The sequence below is a fragment of the Calliphora vicina genome, chromosome 2 (genome assembly GCF_958450345.1).
Source record: "Calliphora vicina chromosome 2, idCalVici1.1, whole genome shotgun sequence".
NCBI lineage: Eukaryota > Metazoa > Arthropoda > Insecta > Diptera > Calliphoridae > Calliphora > Calliphora vicina.
Genome location: NC_088781.1, coordinates 17786039 through 17802319, shown reverse-complemented (window position 1 = coordinate 17802319; position 16281 = coordinate 17786039). Strand labels below are relative to the sequence as shown.

At 33.1% G+C, this 16281-nt stretch overlaps 1 protein-coding gene across 1 annotated transcript in view; it reads right to left on the bottom strand.

Annotated features, from left to right (window-relative positions):
• Positions 1 to 16281, bottom strand: part of ds (dachsous cadherin-related 1) — a 315159-nt gene that overhangs the window by 40376 nt on the left and 258502 nt on the right. Inside the window, exons 7-8 of the mRNA XM_065502404.1 lie at positions 12801 to 12879; positions 12336 to 12692 (exon numbers count right to left, since the gene is read on the bottom strand). Coding sequence (XP_065358476.1) covers positions 12336 to 12692; positions 12801 to 12879 — 436 coding nt within the window. The remainder of the gene's footprint in view (positions 1 to 12335; positions 12693 to 12800; positions 12880 to 16281) is intronic.

Sequence of the window (16281 nt, the reverse complement as noted above, 5' to 3'; positions counted from 1 at the left end):
TACAAGTTTGACACAATTCGCAGAATTTCTTTATATACATATTTGATAAAAACTAGGACGATTAATCGATTATTAGGATAATGTTATTATTTATAACTATTTCTTTAAGAATTTAAAATAATTCTAAATGCTTTTGCTGTGTTTTCAAAATATAATTATTCGATTAAAGTAAGCGAATAATCTATTCAAAACCGAATAATTGATAAAAAACAACCCGGGAATAAAATGTTTTACAGTAATTCAGTGTTTTTTTGAATATATATTAAAATTTATGATGATTACGATTAATTCTAATATTCGATTAAAATAGTTTCTTAAGAAGTCGAATAACCGATTAATTTTTTCAACAAAATTTTTAAGTACTCAAGGTTTTGACACTTTTAAAGGCAAAGAGTTTTTATATAAAACGAATATTTAGGAATTAATCCATTAAAATTAATACTCGATTAATTGATAAAAAATTTGAAGAATTTCATAAATTTTTTTTAGTTTTAACCCATTGTCAGACATACTCGAATAAAAACTGAAAATTTAATCGATTAACCGATAATTTTTTTTAAATAATACTAAACAATTCAACCGGCATTTTATTTCATTTAATACAATAATTTTAGCAATTCAGAAGAACCGAATAATCGTTTAATTAATTAATTTTTTATATACATATTTTAAAATATTGTGATTTAATGGAAGCTATTTGTAAAATAATGGACTTTTATTAGTTTTCAGCGATTAATCGTTTAAGAAAACGGAATAATCGACTAAAATCTTTATATATTTTTAAAAAATTCTAAATTAATGGCTGTTATTCGTAATATACAGTGACGGACAATACAATAGAATCACTACATATGAATTCGATAAAACTACAAAATTTGATTTCAAAATTTAAAATTTGTTCATTATATATTAATGCTCATAACGTAAACAATAAATAGAAAAATAAAACATTCTTATGTTAAAAACGATGTCAAATCTAAAAGACTAAATAAAATATGTGACATTCAAATAGAATCAATCAGTCTTAAAATGATTAAAAATAAAACAAGTAAGAAAGTATGGTCGGTCAAGCCCGACCATATAATACCCTACACCAAGTAAATGAGTAAAAATATTTTACTTTTAAAATATCAATAATTTAGATTTTTGAGTGATTTTCGGAAGTGGGCCTTATATGGGAGCTATGACCAATTATAGACCGATCACCATAAAATTAGGTCGTGTGATTTATGTCTATATTAAAGTTAACTATGTTGATTTTTGTGTGTATACCAACATTTTTAAGCGATTTATGCACGATAAAGTGATTTTCGGAAGCGGGTCTATATGGGAGCTATGACTAATTATGGACCGATCGTAACAAAATTTAGTGACATGAATTTCGTATATATAGAACTTATTTGGAGCGAAATTTGTGTAGATACATAGATAAATTAAACATTTATGACCGATAAAGTCCAATTTCGAGGGGACATTTGTATGGGGGCTAGGTGAAATAATGGACCGATTTCAATAGGCTTGGTCCTTGGGCCGAAAAAGTAATATGTACCAAATTTGATCGAAATATCTTCAAAATTGCGACCTGTACTCTGCGCACAAGGTTTACATGGACAGCCAGCCAGCCAGCCAGCCAGCCAACCAGACGGACGGACGGACATCGTTTAATCGACTCAGAAAGTGATTCTAAATCGATCGGTATACTTTAAGGTGGGTGTTAGACTAATATTTTTGGGCGTTAGAAACATCTGCACAAACGCATAATACCCTCCCCACTATGGTGGTGTAGGGTATAAAAATCATCATAAGAATTCGTTGTTTTCTTAATATTTTGTTGCATATCAATTATTTCTAATAACAGCATCAAATCTTTTGGGGATTGAATTTAACAAACTTTCGCATGTAGATCTGGAAATTGCATACCATATTTCCTGAATTTTCTGCCAAAGTTCTTCCTTGTTTTTCAATTTTTTAGGTCCGAGTTTATCTTTTACTATTTTCCATAGGATTTAAGTCTGGTTATTGAGACGGCCATTCCATAACATGAATTTTGTTATATAAAAACCATTTTTTGGCAAGACCTGACGTGTGCTTTGGGTCATTATATTGCTTGAGGAGCCATTTTAAGGGCATATTCCATTCTGCATGTGTCTTTATAACATTCTCCAAAATATTTACATACAAGTGCTTATCCATATTTTCTTTAATCCAATAAATTGGACCAACGCAATACCAAGAAAAGCATCCCCATATAATAATATTTCCCCAACCATGTTTAAACGTTTTTGGTTTTTGCCATTTTTTGGATGTCTAACCCATGTCTTATCATCACTACCAATTAAATTAATGGTCGTTTCGTCCGTCCACAACACATTTTGCCACTTTTTTATATTTTCTGGCCCACACCAATCCTTATGATTGCTCCTGGTTTTAAATGAAATATTGGTAGTGATTCTATTGTAATGTCCGTCACTGTATATATAATTTTAAAACATTTTTTAAATTGCTAATCATTATTCGATTAAAATCAATGCTCGATTAATCGAGTAAAAATAAAAAACTAACGTTTTCTACATTTAAATAACTTTTTAAGTTTACTTCCTTATTTATACCATTTCTTCAAATATAATCGAATAAAAACCCGAATACTTGTGAGCTTTTATCCGAATACGAGTGAGCTTTTATCAAAACTTATTGCTTTTGGTGTCGGTAATAACTTCTCTTGATTTATATCGAGCTTTCTTAGAGATCGCTTTATACGAGTTGATGTGGATGGAATCTCATCTGATCTCATTCAAGATCAATTCAGGGGTTCCCCAAGGCTCCTACCTTTTTCCTACTCTATTTCTTATCTTCCTAAACGACCTTCTACGTGAAACTTCCAACCCTATATATTTTGTTTTGCAGATGACAGCAACATTTCCCATTCATATACGTTCAGTTTTAGACTGGGGTTGTTCGAATAGAGTCGATTTTAATGCACACAAGACTCAATGCTGTATGTTAACACGACAGATCATGTTGCTTCATCTGTTTTTATGGATTGTGTAAATAAATAGTAAAGAATCTGAAGCTTCTGATGTTCTAGAGCACGAATATTCAGTGCGAAGACCGCTAGGCGGTGTATGAAATACTTCACTTTATCTCCTTACTATTTACACCATTTATATCTGACCCAAAATGGAATACAACTCTCATGTATGGGACGATGCTTTGAGGTTGATTTTGGAGTTACTTGACCTCGTTCCGGAGAGGGCGGAGGTACTTATCGGTGGTAGTAGGGGTTCCAGCTATATTGACTCACTGGAATATCGTCACAATCGTTGTTCTACCGATACTACAATGGAATGTTTTCTTCTGAAATTAGGAAACTTGTTGCCGAAACCCTTAGTTTTCTACGCAAGGCAAGGTATCATCAATTCGTCGTCGACTGGACAGTGGATCACATAACACATTACAGGGAAAATTATCTATCTATTAGCCATACTGACCGTATGTGGAATAAGCCTTTCCTGTCTCTTTCAATATAGGAAAATTCACAAACACTACTCCCTCTATCCTCCCTCCCATAACTTATTTTCCTATGTCCAGCACAACGCATTGCATGAGTAGGGGTCATCTCCTGAGTGTTGGGCCCAGATTTAAGAGGGTTTTCCATTTAAGCAAACTATTTATTAAGAAAAATACAATTTCCACATTGACAACTTGCTAAATTGTCTTGCTAACATTTGTTTAAATGGAAAATGTTTTGTCAAGTTCTTTTTATGTGGTATAGACTCAATTATGCCTTTATTATACTCTTCACCTTCGTGAGAAGGGTATAAGTTTGTCATTCCGTTTGTAATTTCTACATTTTTCATTTCCGACCCTATAAAGTATATATATTCTGGATCCTTATAGATAGCGGAGTCGATTAAGCCATGTCCGTCTGTCTGTTGAAATCAATTTTCTGAAGACCCTAGATATCTTCGGGATCCAAATCTTCAATAATTCTGTCAGACATGCTTTCGAGAAGTTTGCTATCTAAAATCAGCAAAATCGGTCCATAAATAACGAAGATATGAGCAAAAAACCGGGACAACCTCGATTTTTGACCTATTTTTGATCTATATCTGGATTAATATAGACAATATGGATATCTAATGCTAGATATTTCAAAGTCCATTGCAACGATGTAGATAAGGCTATAGATAAGGCTACAATGGGTCAAAATCGGGAAAAATATTTTTTAACCAGAATTTCATCAAAATATTTTTTTTGTCATAGATTTTTTTTCCAAAAAAAAAAGATTTAAAAACTAAAAATTTTTAAAAAATTTGGAAAAAACTTTTTTTAAAAAAAATTAAAAAACAATAAAAAATTTTTGAAAAACAATTAAAAAAAATTAAATTTTGTTTACCTAAAAATATTTAAAAAAATGTATTTTAAAGTATAATTACTTGTTTTTTTTACATTTTTCATATAAGCAAATTAATGAACAAGTAAGGGGCTGCCATCAGGCGAATTAACAATTCTTGGGGATCTGAAATTGTCTACTTAATTAACATAGCTTGGATAAAATCAAGCTTAATTGAAATCGTAAGTTTACATGACAAAATCAAGATTTTGACGGTATAACGAAGTCAGGAGGTTTTACCAGGTGAATGAAAAAATCAGTTAACATGACCATTTTTTCGAATTTAACTAACAATTGACGCTATCAGCGCAAAAGTGGTGTAACCCACAACTTGGGGTTACACCACTTTTTGCACTGATGCCTCAATTATACTTATATTTTAATTGCTTATATTTTTTGTGAATCAAACACTTCAAGAATTTATACCTTTCAACCTCTGCCCCGCTTTTCTATTCATACATTGTTAGTCATTTGAAAAGTAGAACACTTCTCCATTTACTGTGACTCTACACACTTGTACCACATCCATCCATAATGATTGACCTATGTGTTGCTCATGTTGTCCCCCTTCCAATGCTTAGACCCCTGTTTAACAAACTGGGACTTGTTTTCCTCTACCAAGTGTACGATGTAAGCAACACATAAGAAAATATTTTTAAAGTAAAATGAGAGTGAGTTCCATTAGATCTTGAGATTTTTTGTTTTTTTGTTCATATGTGTCCAAAAGGAGATTGATTTTTGCTTGGCAAAACAACAAGTGTGTGTTAACTTTTATAGGATAGTGTATTTGTATTTGTGTATGACGACGGTGCCTGTACTTCCATAGATTGTGGTTAAGTGAGTTGTTAAAAATGTCAATGATTTTGTGGGTTTGATGTAACGTATGGTTAGACTAAAGTGACATTAATTTATGTTAAAAGGAAATTCTTAAGTTTTTATTGCACAAAAATCACAGTGAACATGTGCTTGTTGTTGTTTGTAACTTGTAACTACCAGGAACGTGCAACACAAACTGAACAAAAATGTATTTCTCATCGATAATGCGTAATGATGATGAATGTTTTGTTGGAGTGTTGGGGATAAACATTTTTTTTTGGAATTTGGTTGGTATATTTGAAAATATTTGTTAATTATGATTGAGAATGTAAGAGATTTTAGACACCTGTTAATAGAGAGATTTTGTAAATGACGAAAAGTTAAGGGGAAGGAAGTTTTACACTACTGCTCATATCATGTTCATAGATTGAGGATCATTTTACAAAATGAGGCTTACACAATTTTATGATTGAAATGTATTTTGTAATAAAAGGGTGTTTACCAAGTCTTATTTCTGCCTTTATTATTTAATTGAACTTACAAAATCATGATTCTTTTGTAACAGAAAAACTCAAATTCTAAGAATCTTGGCTTTTTTCTAATTTTTTGTTTTTGGCATGCACGATTGACCATCGTGTAAAGTATTGTATTTTCCAACTATAGGTTTTTTTTTAAATTTTTCAACAATTACTGTTACATTCCCACACTCGTATAAATTCTCCTTTACATTTTGTTTAAAGCAAACAAACATTTTTCGTTTGTAACTTGTCGTTTATAACGATTTATGTTAATTTTTTTTATTTTATACAATTTCCAATAGCCAACTACGAATTGCACATTATCTATAGTAATAATAAGTGGTTTTTCTCAGTGTGTTTAGTGAAGACATTAATCATTCATTTAGGAGTGGTGTTTTAGTTGAGTCGTTTTTTGTACTGAACAAAAAATTTATAAAATGTCTTAAGATTTTTCTTTAAATTCTTTGTGTTAACTCAGTTTTTTTTTTTGTTTACTAGAAAAGAAGCCATAATCTGTTTATGTTCATTAAACATCAAGTTTGTAGTGGGCCTGTGAATTTTTATTTTCTTTAAATATTAATGTTTATTTGTAGTTTTAAGCTTGATTTCCGTTTGCTTTTTGTCATTATTATGTTGCATTTAAATTAATTAAGTTTTAAATGAATTTATTAAAGCTGTTTGTTGTCTATCTAGCTAGTACTTGTCTACAAAATGTTAATCTTTTTGCTACAAACTAAAATAAAAGGTTATTTTAGTTGGCTACAATGTTGCAAAAGAGATGCAGCCGATAATGTTGCCGGTGCTGGAAACAAGTTTTAAAGGTGTAAAGTTGTTTAAGATGGTGTAATTGATAGGAAAAGGGCTAAATGTTTTACTCTTAGCAAACAAATTATATTAAAAAAAATGTACAATTCAATAATAGCATTTAACAGATACATGCATGTTATTGTAGAAGTATCTATCAATGTAAAGAATTGATTAATCTTTTCTATACTTATGTTTCTTATGTTTGAAAAATTAGCACCATCTTCTAAGGTTTTGCTGCTAATATGTCATACAAATTGGCGATAATAGTCTGTAGCCGCTACTAAACTAAATGTAGAGGGTAGCTTAAAAAAGAGCTAGTTCTCCAAATAATTGTTGAAAAAACATCTTTATAAAAATCTGCCCTATTCGGAAAAATACGCATTAGCTAGACGAAATGACCAATTTCCTAATAATTCATAAACTGAGTTACAAAACAAATTAATTATGGATCAAGTATTTTCAAGCAAAATAAGCATTTCAAATTTTGAAAATGACAATAAGCAAATGTAGCAAAACTTAAATTTTCAATAGACGGTCTTGAATGTTTAGCATTCAATTTCTTCAAAATGGCCCTATGATTTCACTCCAGTTTTGGATTGAATATAACTTGAATATTTTATTTTCATAACCTTAAGTCCAGTTTACTGTAATTATAATTAAAGAGGCGTTATTAGCCTTTTTGGTTCAGAATACATTTGGCGTATGTTACATTTTTTCACAACAAATTATTTTCTTTGAACATACGACAAAAAGCCTACTGGAAATATATAATTCGATGGAGTAAAATGGAAATTTCGTGATAAAATCTAAAGAAAAATCTTAATACATAATGAAAACCAATGAATAGCTGTTAAAACAAGTAAGAAAGTATGGTCGGTCAAACCCAACCATTTAATACTCTACACTAAGTAAAAGAGCAAAAACATTTTTCTTTTAAAATTTCAATAATTTATATTTTTGAGTGATTTTCGGAAGTGTGCCTTATATGGGAGCTATGACCAATTATGGACCAAAATTAGGTCGTGTGATTTATGTCTATATGAAACTTATTTATGTTGAATTTTGTGTGTATACCAACATTTTTAAGAGATTTATGCACGTTAAAGTGATTTTCGGTAGCGGGTCTATATGGGAGCTATGACTAATTATGGACCGATCGTAACAAAATTTGGTGACATGAATTTTATATATATAAATCTTATTTGGAGCGCAATTTGTGGAGATACATTTATAAATTAAACATTTATGACCGATAAAATCTAATTTCGGCAGAACATTTGTATGGGGACTAGGTGAAATAACGGCCCGATTTCAGCCATTCTCAATGGGCTTGGTCCTTTGGCCGAAAAAATTATATGTACCTAATTTGATCGAAATATCTTCAAAATTGCGACCTGTACTTTGCGCACAAGGTTTACATGGACAGACGGACGGACATCGTTTAATCGACTCAAAGTAATTACAAGTCGATAGGTATACTTTAGACTAATATTTTTGGGCGTTACAAATATCTGCACAAATAAAAAAGGTCAAGCTGATGCACACCCATTGCTCACCAAAGCTTATGGTGAATGTGTTTCATCGGTTTCAACATGTGAGAGATGGTTTGTGAGGTTCAAAAGTGATGAATTTGCCACGGAACAAAGATCGCACAGGCCAGCCAAAAATGTTTGAAGACCAAGAATTGGTGGCATTATTGCATGGAGTGTATGGTAAAACTCAACAAGAGCTTGCAAAATGATTAGGAGCTACTGAAGCAGCAATTTCAAAAAGTTTGCGAGCAACAGGATTCATCCAAATGCTGGGAAATTGGGGAACCTTGTAAGACGATTTGCATGTTCAAAATGATCTTTGAACGATATAAAAGAAAGTAATTACGATAAGCCGAAGTACTTGAAGTCTGACCAACCAGCCGAATCGACACCAAAACCAAATATCCATGGCGCTAATGTAATGCTCTGTATTTGGTAGGAGCAAACGGATCCTATATATTACGAGCTGCTGACAATGCTCGGCCACATGATGCAATACTTGTTGAAAACTATTTAGAATGATGAGATTGGGAAGTTTTGCCTCACCTGCTTTATAATCCAGACCTTTCCCCGTCCGACTACTACATGTTTCGATCGATGAAGTACGCTCTTTCTGGGATACGCTTCACTTTGGAACAGCGTATCCGATATTGGCTTAATTCGTTCTTTATCTTAAAATATAAGCAATTCTTTTCGCTCGGAATCCCTTTGTTGCCAGAATGATGGAACAAGTTCTTTTGGCTTAGTTCCATTGCCTGTCACAGAAAGCCTAAAAGGTGTCAATTTACTTTTTCTAGGAAATCTCTAGGTGATAGGTTACTTTCAAATGTAGTGATTAAACTAGAATTGGTGCCTGTAACAAAATAATCAATCACGGCTCCAGTTATGTGTCGGTTTCCCTCCATCTCACTAGGCCAGTGTTAGTATAAGTAGTAATTTAGTCTGAGAAAATGTGGTCAATTTGAATAGATGAATGTTATCTAAGATGATGTTAGTCTGAACAGATGACAGTAGCATGAGTAGGAGCTCAGACTGTGGTAATATATTGAAAAGGTCTGACAATATTTCCGCAGAATGAATAGAGGACAAACTAACCAGTAGTCTGAGTGGAGGAGAGTAACAGAAGACTGTGAAAATGGAGGAACATAGAGGAATGAAGAACTGTGGTACTACATTAAGATTATAATCTGATTAGAATATATAGGGTTGGTAAAGTAGATAACAGTAGTACAGTGTGAATGTATTCAAACTGTACGACTACTCAGACTACTACGATTGTAAATAGACTGATGGATTGTACACAGAGAAAACAGATTCGTGATAGCAACTGAATTTGTTGTCAATCGCATGATTCTACCTTAGTGACTGAATTTTACAGTTTTGGCTACCAAATTTTAGAACGGGTAACAAAAGTTTGGTTGCTTCAACCGAAATTCTTCTTTATCAACTGATTTTCTGTTGATAGAACCGAAAAATTTTATGTGTGCAACCGAATCATTCGATTGGCAACAAATTCGGTTGCTATTACGAATTTGTTTTCTCTGTATAGTCTAATTGGGAGACTATATTGTGACTGAAGTACTGTTGGTTATCTGGTCTATAATCTAACTGTAGACTGAATGCAAGTTTACTATAGTAGTATAATTTGAAGACTGTAGACTGACTGGAGGACTATTGTCCGAATTTAGGGTTAAAGTCTGACTGGGTAACTACTGTTTGACTGGAGGACTATAGTCTTACTGGATGCCTGTTTGTCTGAGTGGAGGACTTTAGTCTGACTCGATAATTGATTCTGTTTTGTAGACCGATTGTGATATTGAGTCAGACTATATTGAAACTGTAAAACTTTAGACTGACTAGATAACTGTAGTCTAACCGAATAAGTGTAGCCTGGCTGGAAGATTGTAATGAAGGACTGTAGGAAAGTGAACTGTAGCCTGACAGTAGACCGACCAAATTACTATTGCCTTACTTGAGAATTACAGTCTGGCTATAGGACTGTAGTAATTTTACTATATTGTAATGAAATGGTTTACCTGAATTCGAGATGGTTTACCAGAATTCGAGCCTGCTAATTAGTGATATCAGTAATTGCAATGAGTCTCCTTATAAGAGTACTTAATGCTACTGTTTGCATCAAGTATCCTTTCACAAGTACCTAAAGTTGATGTTAAAATATAAGGAGTAATAAGGTCCTTTTAAAACAGACGAATCTATAATATCCATAGCAGTAATACTTGAGGGTTAAAACTAAAGTGAAATTGGAAGCGCAAATACTAAAGCTAAGAGCAGAAGCTGAAGTACAAGTAGTATAGTAATTTCTAATGAAGGGTGTTTTTTTTAGACGTATAGAAATTCCGATAGGGAAAACTCTAAAACTAGCTGTCATACTAATGAAGTGTGTTTGAATTTTTTCCAGTATAATTTGGCAAATCACCATGCAAACAGAGTCAAACTTATAGAGCACTTCGTCAAGTCAAATCACCTACAGCGATGAGGCTCATTTCTGACTTAACGGGTATGTAAACAAGCATGAGACTCTTGAGACTACATTACATCCCGAAAAATTCACTCACATGCCGAGGGTGCCAACATTACCGTGAATGGGGAACGCTACAGGCAAATGGTTCGTGATTTTTTTTATTCCTCATGTCATTGCAAATCATTTGAAAGAGAAATGGTTTCAACAAGGTGGTGCAACATGCCATATAGCGTGTCAGCATGGACCAGAGATTTGACATCCCCCCACCATTTACAGAGCATTTCCCTAGACTAAAGGTGCCCATCACACGAAAGAGGTGGGCAATTCACAGGTACATTATTTGATTCAATCACCAAACGTTTGGCTCTACAAAGTGATGATAAAGTGGGCAATTCACAGGTCCATTTCTTCACCACTTTGTTGAACCAAACTTTTGGTGATCGAATCAAGAAATGGACCTGTGAATTGACCACCTCTTTCGTGTGATTGGGCACCTTTAGACTAAGGAAATGCTCTATATTTGGTGGGGGGACGTCAAAATCTCTGGTCCATGCTGACAAACCAGCAACGAATGATCGTTTAGAAAGCCAACATTCGACGCACTATTGACGAAATAAGACCGGATATGCTGGAAAATGTGCTGCAAGATTGGACCAACAGGATGGCTTTCATAAGGCACATGAGCGGAGGCCATATGCCAGAAATTATTTTTAAACTTTAAAATCCATGAAATTTGTGAGCTAATAAAGACCAATTTTGGGTATTCCATTGAATTTGTTGTAATTTATTTTTAAAAAAGTTGTATGCCTTCAAAAAAACACTCCTTATAAATACCGATCGAGTTTGTGAAATATTTGTGGACGCTATAGGAGCTGATCCAGCATTTGTATTTGGAATTTTTGGAATTAGTAACACAAATGAGAAATTTGGAATTAATAAATTTTTAGAGATCGGAGGACAAGGGATAAACAAGACTGAAAAATAAAGCCTTCAGATCAAAGCATAAAGAGAGTAATTGTTGAGGAAGCCCTGATACAGCTAGGATATTCTTTAATGCAGAACACAAATTATATGGGCAATCAATATCATCATTAAAATGAGCCACAAAATCATTAGTATCTTCCAAATGGCTTTTAATATAGCGGAATATATTGTTTTAGTTTTCTTTTACAGTTCAATAAACATGTATTTATTGAACTTTAAATTAACAAGCTGAATAATAAAAACAAAAACATATTTTTTACATCCATTACAAATTTTACAGCTCAATAGAAGTAGATTTTATTACAGTATAACTAGCAAAAGCTAATTAGTTGGCATAACTTTTATATTACAAACAATGTCTAATAAAATCTACATTATTGGCTGAACTTCCACTAAAAAAAATTGCAAATTAAAGCTTTTGGCAAATAAAACTAGAAATTTGTATAAAAAACAGGTTAACAGGTTCTAATATTATAAATTTATTTATTTTTTTTTTTAACAAATTCAAAACACAATTGTTCTCTGTGAACTTTAAATAAAATTAGCCGCCGCTATTTTTTTTGTGCAATTGCCGCATAAAATTCATTTATCAACAAAAATATTTCTTTTTTTTATATTTAAAGCAAACATTTGAAATTAACCTACTTAACTGGTACAAAGTAATTCGTATTGGCTTTTATTTTGTCTATATAGGTTTAAATTTTTGTTGTTCACTAGTGGCTTTATAATATTTTGTGGCCTGACATTGTTTTTGTTATTTGTTTTTTTTTTTTGGCCGCCAACTAACGAAAATTGCAACTTACCCGTAAGTGGATTAACTTGAAACGAACTATTTGCCGGCAATAAACTATATCTGATGGCCGCATTTTCACCCAAATCCAAATCAGTAGCACCAATAACACCAACCAACGAGCCACGATTCATATTCTCCTCTATGGAAAACTCATAGGAGGAACGTAAGAAACGTGGATCATTATCGTTGGCATCCAAAACGCGTACCATAACACGTGTGCTGGTCTGGGCTGGCGGACTGCCATTATCACTGGCCGCCACCGTCAAATCATAATGATCACGTGTTTCACGGTCTAAAGGCGATCGCAAATAAATCCAGCCACTATTGGGATAAATTCCAAATATTTGTGAAATTTCTCCCTGTGAGCCTGACGTAGAAGAGGAGGAGGTGTTGGAGTTTTGCGTTCTTGTGTTTTTATTAGTTTTAGTATTTTTGTTGTTGCTGTTTATGAGGGTTTGATTTCCCTGCTGGTTGCTGTTGTTGTTATTGATAATGCGATAAGTGATGCGAGCATTGTTGCCAGTATCCAAATCTACAGCTGTCACTTGTACAATCTAAAATTAGAGAGAAGAGCATAGTTTTTTTTTTTTAGTTTGGTTAGTAATTTTCTTTTATATTTTATTATATTTATTTGATATTTTTTTTTTTAATTTTTTTTTATGATTTTTGTTAAATGAGTATTATTGGCAAGATGATGATTGTTAAGGAAAAACTTTCACAATTTTTCCGTAAATTTGTTTAGTTTTATTGCGGTTACCGTGTTGTGTAGTGTAGTGGGATAAATTTGTTATAACAAAACTATATGGCAATGCATTTATTACTGTATTACAGCAATAAGAGAAGTTTGTAGTTGGAAGTACCCTACAGTAAGAAAGGGCAGACAAGAAGACTGTTTAGTTTGCTAGTCCTTATTTAAGTCTTATTTACATTTTTTTAAATTTATTAACGAATTATAACTTAAATATTGTATGGAAAATTTGTTTCATAAAATCAATTGTTAATTGAAATGAGATTTGAAAGAATTGCTTAAGTAGCAAGGTGAATTTAATTTGTTTCGAATGTCAAACTCCATTATACAAAATTAATGAATTCGCTGGTATTTGCCTGAATTTGTCACCGACAGACATACCTGGTATATAAATTCGCCTTTTTAAATAGGTTTCGTTGGGTAAACTACTATCTATTTTGCTGCTATTTCTGATACAATTCAAAATTGACTACTTCAATTGTTGCTTAAATATTAATACTGCTACTATAGTTAAGACATTGCTGTGATTATAAACTTTAGTTTTTAAAACTGAATATTTTACTATTTCAAAATACAATATATTGTTCAAAAGCTCAATGTGTCTGAAAGAAGTCCTAATATACTCAATACTGGTCTGATGAAACTCAGAATATTTGCCAATTTTTTTTCTTTAGAGGAGTGTAGTTTGACTGGAGGACTGTAGCTTTATGGGTGAACTACAGTCTGTGTGAAGCACTGCACTCTGCCAGGAGAACTGTTCAATACTAATATGCTGAAATTCAAGATTACATTTTTTAAGGGAATTGTAGTTTGTTTGATGGACTGTAACCTGGACTGGAGCATTGCATTCTGCCAGGAGAACTGCAGTTAGATTGATTGAGTCTCATTCGGTGATTCGAGAATCGAGTCTTACTCGAGAATTGAGCGTGAATGGAGTAATGTATTCTTACTGGAGGACTCTAAGGAGGATTGTGGTCAAACCGGAAGGTATGCAGTCTAACTGTAGGATTGAAGTCCAACTTAAGGACTGTAGTATGATGAATAAACCCTAGAATAACTTGATGATAATCAACTGGTCTGCTGAAATTCAGGATATTGACAGTTCTTTTAAAGGATTATAGTTTGATTGGAGGACCATTGATGTCTGCCAGGAGAACTGTAGTTCGACTTACTGAGTCTGATTCGGGAATTGAGTCTATGGTGAGGGTTGAGTCTAACTCGAGAATTGATTTTAACTCGAGAATTGAGCCTGAATGTAGTACTGTATTCTGGCTATAGGATTGTGGTCAAACCGGAAGGTTTGCAGTCTGACTGTAGCATTGAAAGTTCTCTTGTATGATACAATAACTGAAATATTCATCATTCCGATTAGTAGAAAGTTGAATGAGTAGATGTTGATTAGATGCGACGGAGAGTGTAACTTTTTGAGTTTAACAATTTGTTATAGGACTTATGGTCTGACTGCAGGAATGTAGTCTTACATGGGACTTGAATTTTTGTTAGGAGAAAGTTGTGTTTGAATATTTTACAGTTCATAGTCCGAACAAAGATCTGTAAAATGATATGATCTTTTAAATAGAGGACACAATTTTGAGAAAAGATTACGATCAAATGATCAGGTATTAAGTGAGGGCTTACGAAAGACTGTTGTTGTTCGAATCTAATTTGCACTAATTTTGTCCTACAAGTTGTCAAATGTAAAGCGGTGTCCAATATGAACAGGTCGATGTTGTAAAGCTTAATAAAATAGGCTGTGTGGAAAATATTAACGAAATGCTGTTATGTATACAATACGAAATCCATTAAATGTCCGCTGCGACTTCGCACTGTAACTCTGCCTCATAGAACCTACTGAATTTGAGCGATGGTCTGGGTTATGTTGAGTTTTAGCGCATCAATTTGTTTGTGGCTTATCGTACTGAAACCCCTCAAGATAAAGTCTAGCGAGATCAAATCGCACGGTATTTGAGAGACCCATGTGTGTCATACGTATGGAATATGGCATCCATCAAATGTCCCCCGAGACTTCAAACGGTAGCATTAATACGAGACAACTTTTAATGACGCTGAATATGAGCGATGGGCCGGGTTATATTGACTTTGATTGCTACGATCGATTGAGTCTTACTTATGACTTCAGAAACTTCCGAAATTACTTCTAGAAATAGTCTAGCTTGGTCGAATAGCATGATAATTAAAAGGAATATGACATATGAAATCCAATTTCCAATTACTCTGATGCTTAGATACAACTGTATTGGAACGATGGTCTGGTTTTAGTTGACTTTATGATCATCGATCGGTTTCGGTTTATTGTCTTGTACCTGATACTTCTTAATAACCCTCCAAAAAAAATTCCAGCTGAATCAAATAGCATAATATGCAAGGGATCACAATACCCTCAAATCGTTCTTGAAGAATGTCTTTTGTGTGGCACGTAGCTTAATCTTGCTGGAACTACATGTCGCAAGTTCAATTCATGTCAAAAATAATGATTTGAAATGAATCTTTAGGAATGGCCGTTAAAGGAGACAGCCTCACCAACTTTGTTTTCGAAGAAGTAATTGGTACCAAACTGTAGCTCTTTGTGGATGTATTGCAATCTGTTGAAACTTTTATGTGTTAGCGGAAATTTTGCTGTCAATTTTGATTGCTAACATTGCTTGATAACCCAAACATGTTCCTCGTCCTATAGATGCTACGAACAATCATGATAATAATGGCATTTGGCCGTGCTACTTAATCGTGTAAATATTTTAAAACTTTAGATTTACCCCAGTATCCTTTGCAAAGGCTTAAGGATTAAATGCCATCAACAATAATTGATGTTCAATAGAATTTTAAGTAGGAAAATAAACCAGCTTTGTGAAACTTTTTAAATGGAATGGTAGAGGAATATCGAGGTTGCTGTCAGTGTTAACGGGTCATTGGGCGATCGGGTCATTGGGCGATCAGTTGTTAGGCAAACTTATGCAGGACCGTGTACCTGAGATATCGGGAACCTTACTGTTCCATTTCTGGTACAATAATTGGATTGTTACTCCTACAATATGACTTATGGAAATATTTCTGGTATTTATTCTCTGACAATTGTATTGCAAATATTATTATTGATAGCGTTACTATTCCTAAATAATATAGCCTGTGATAGTACTGCTACTAGTACTAGTTTTAGCAATCGGCAAACAAGAAAGTTGACTTAGGCTCC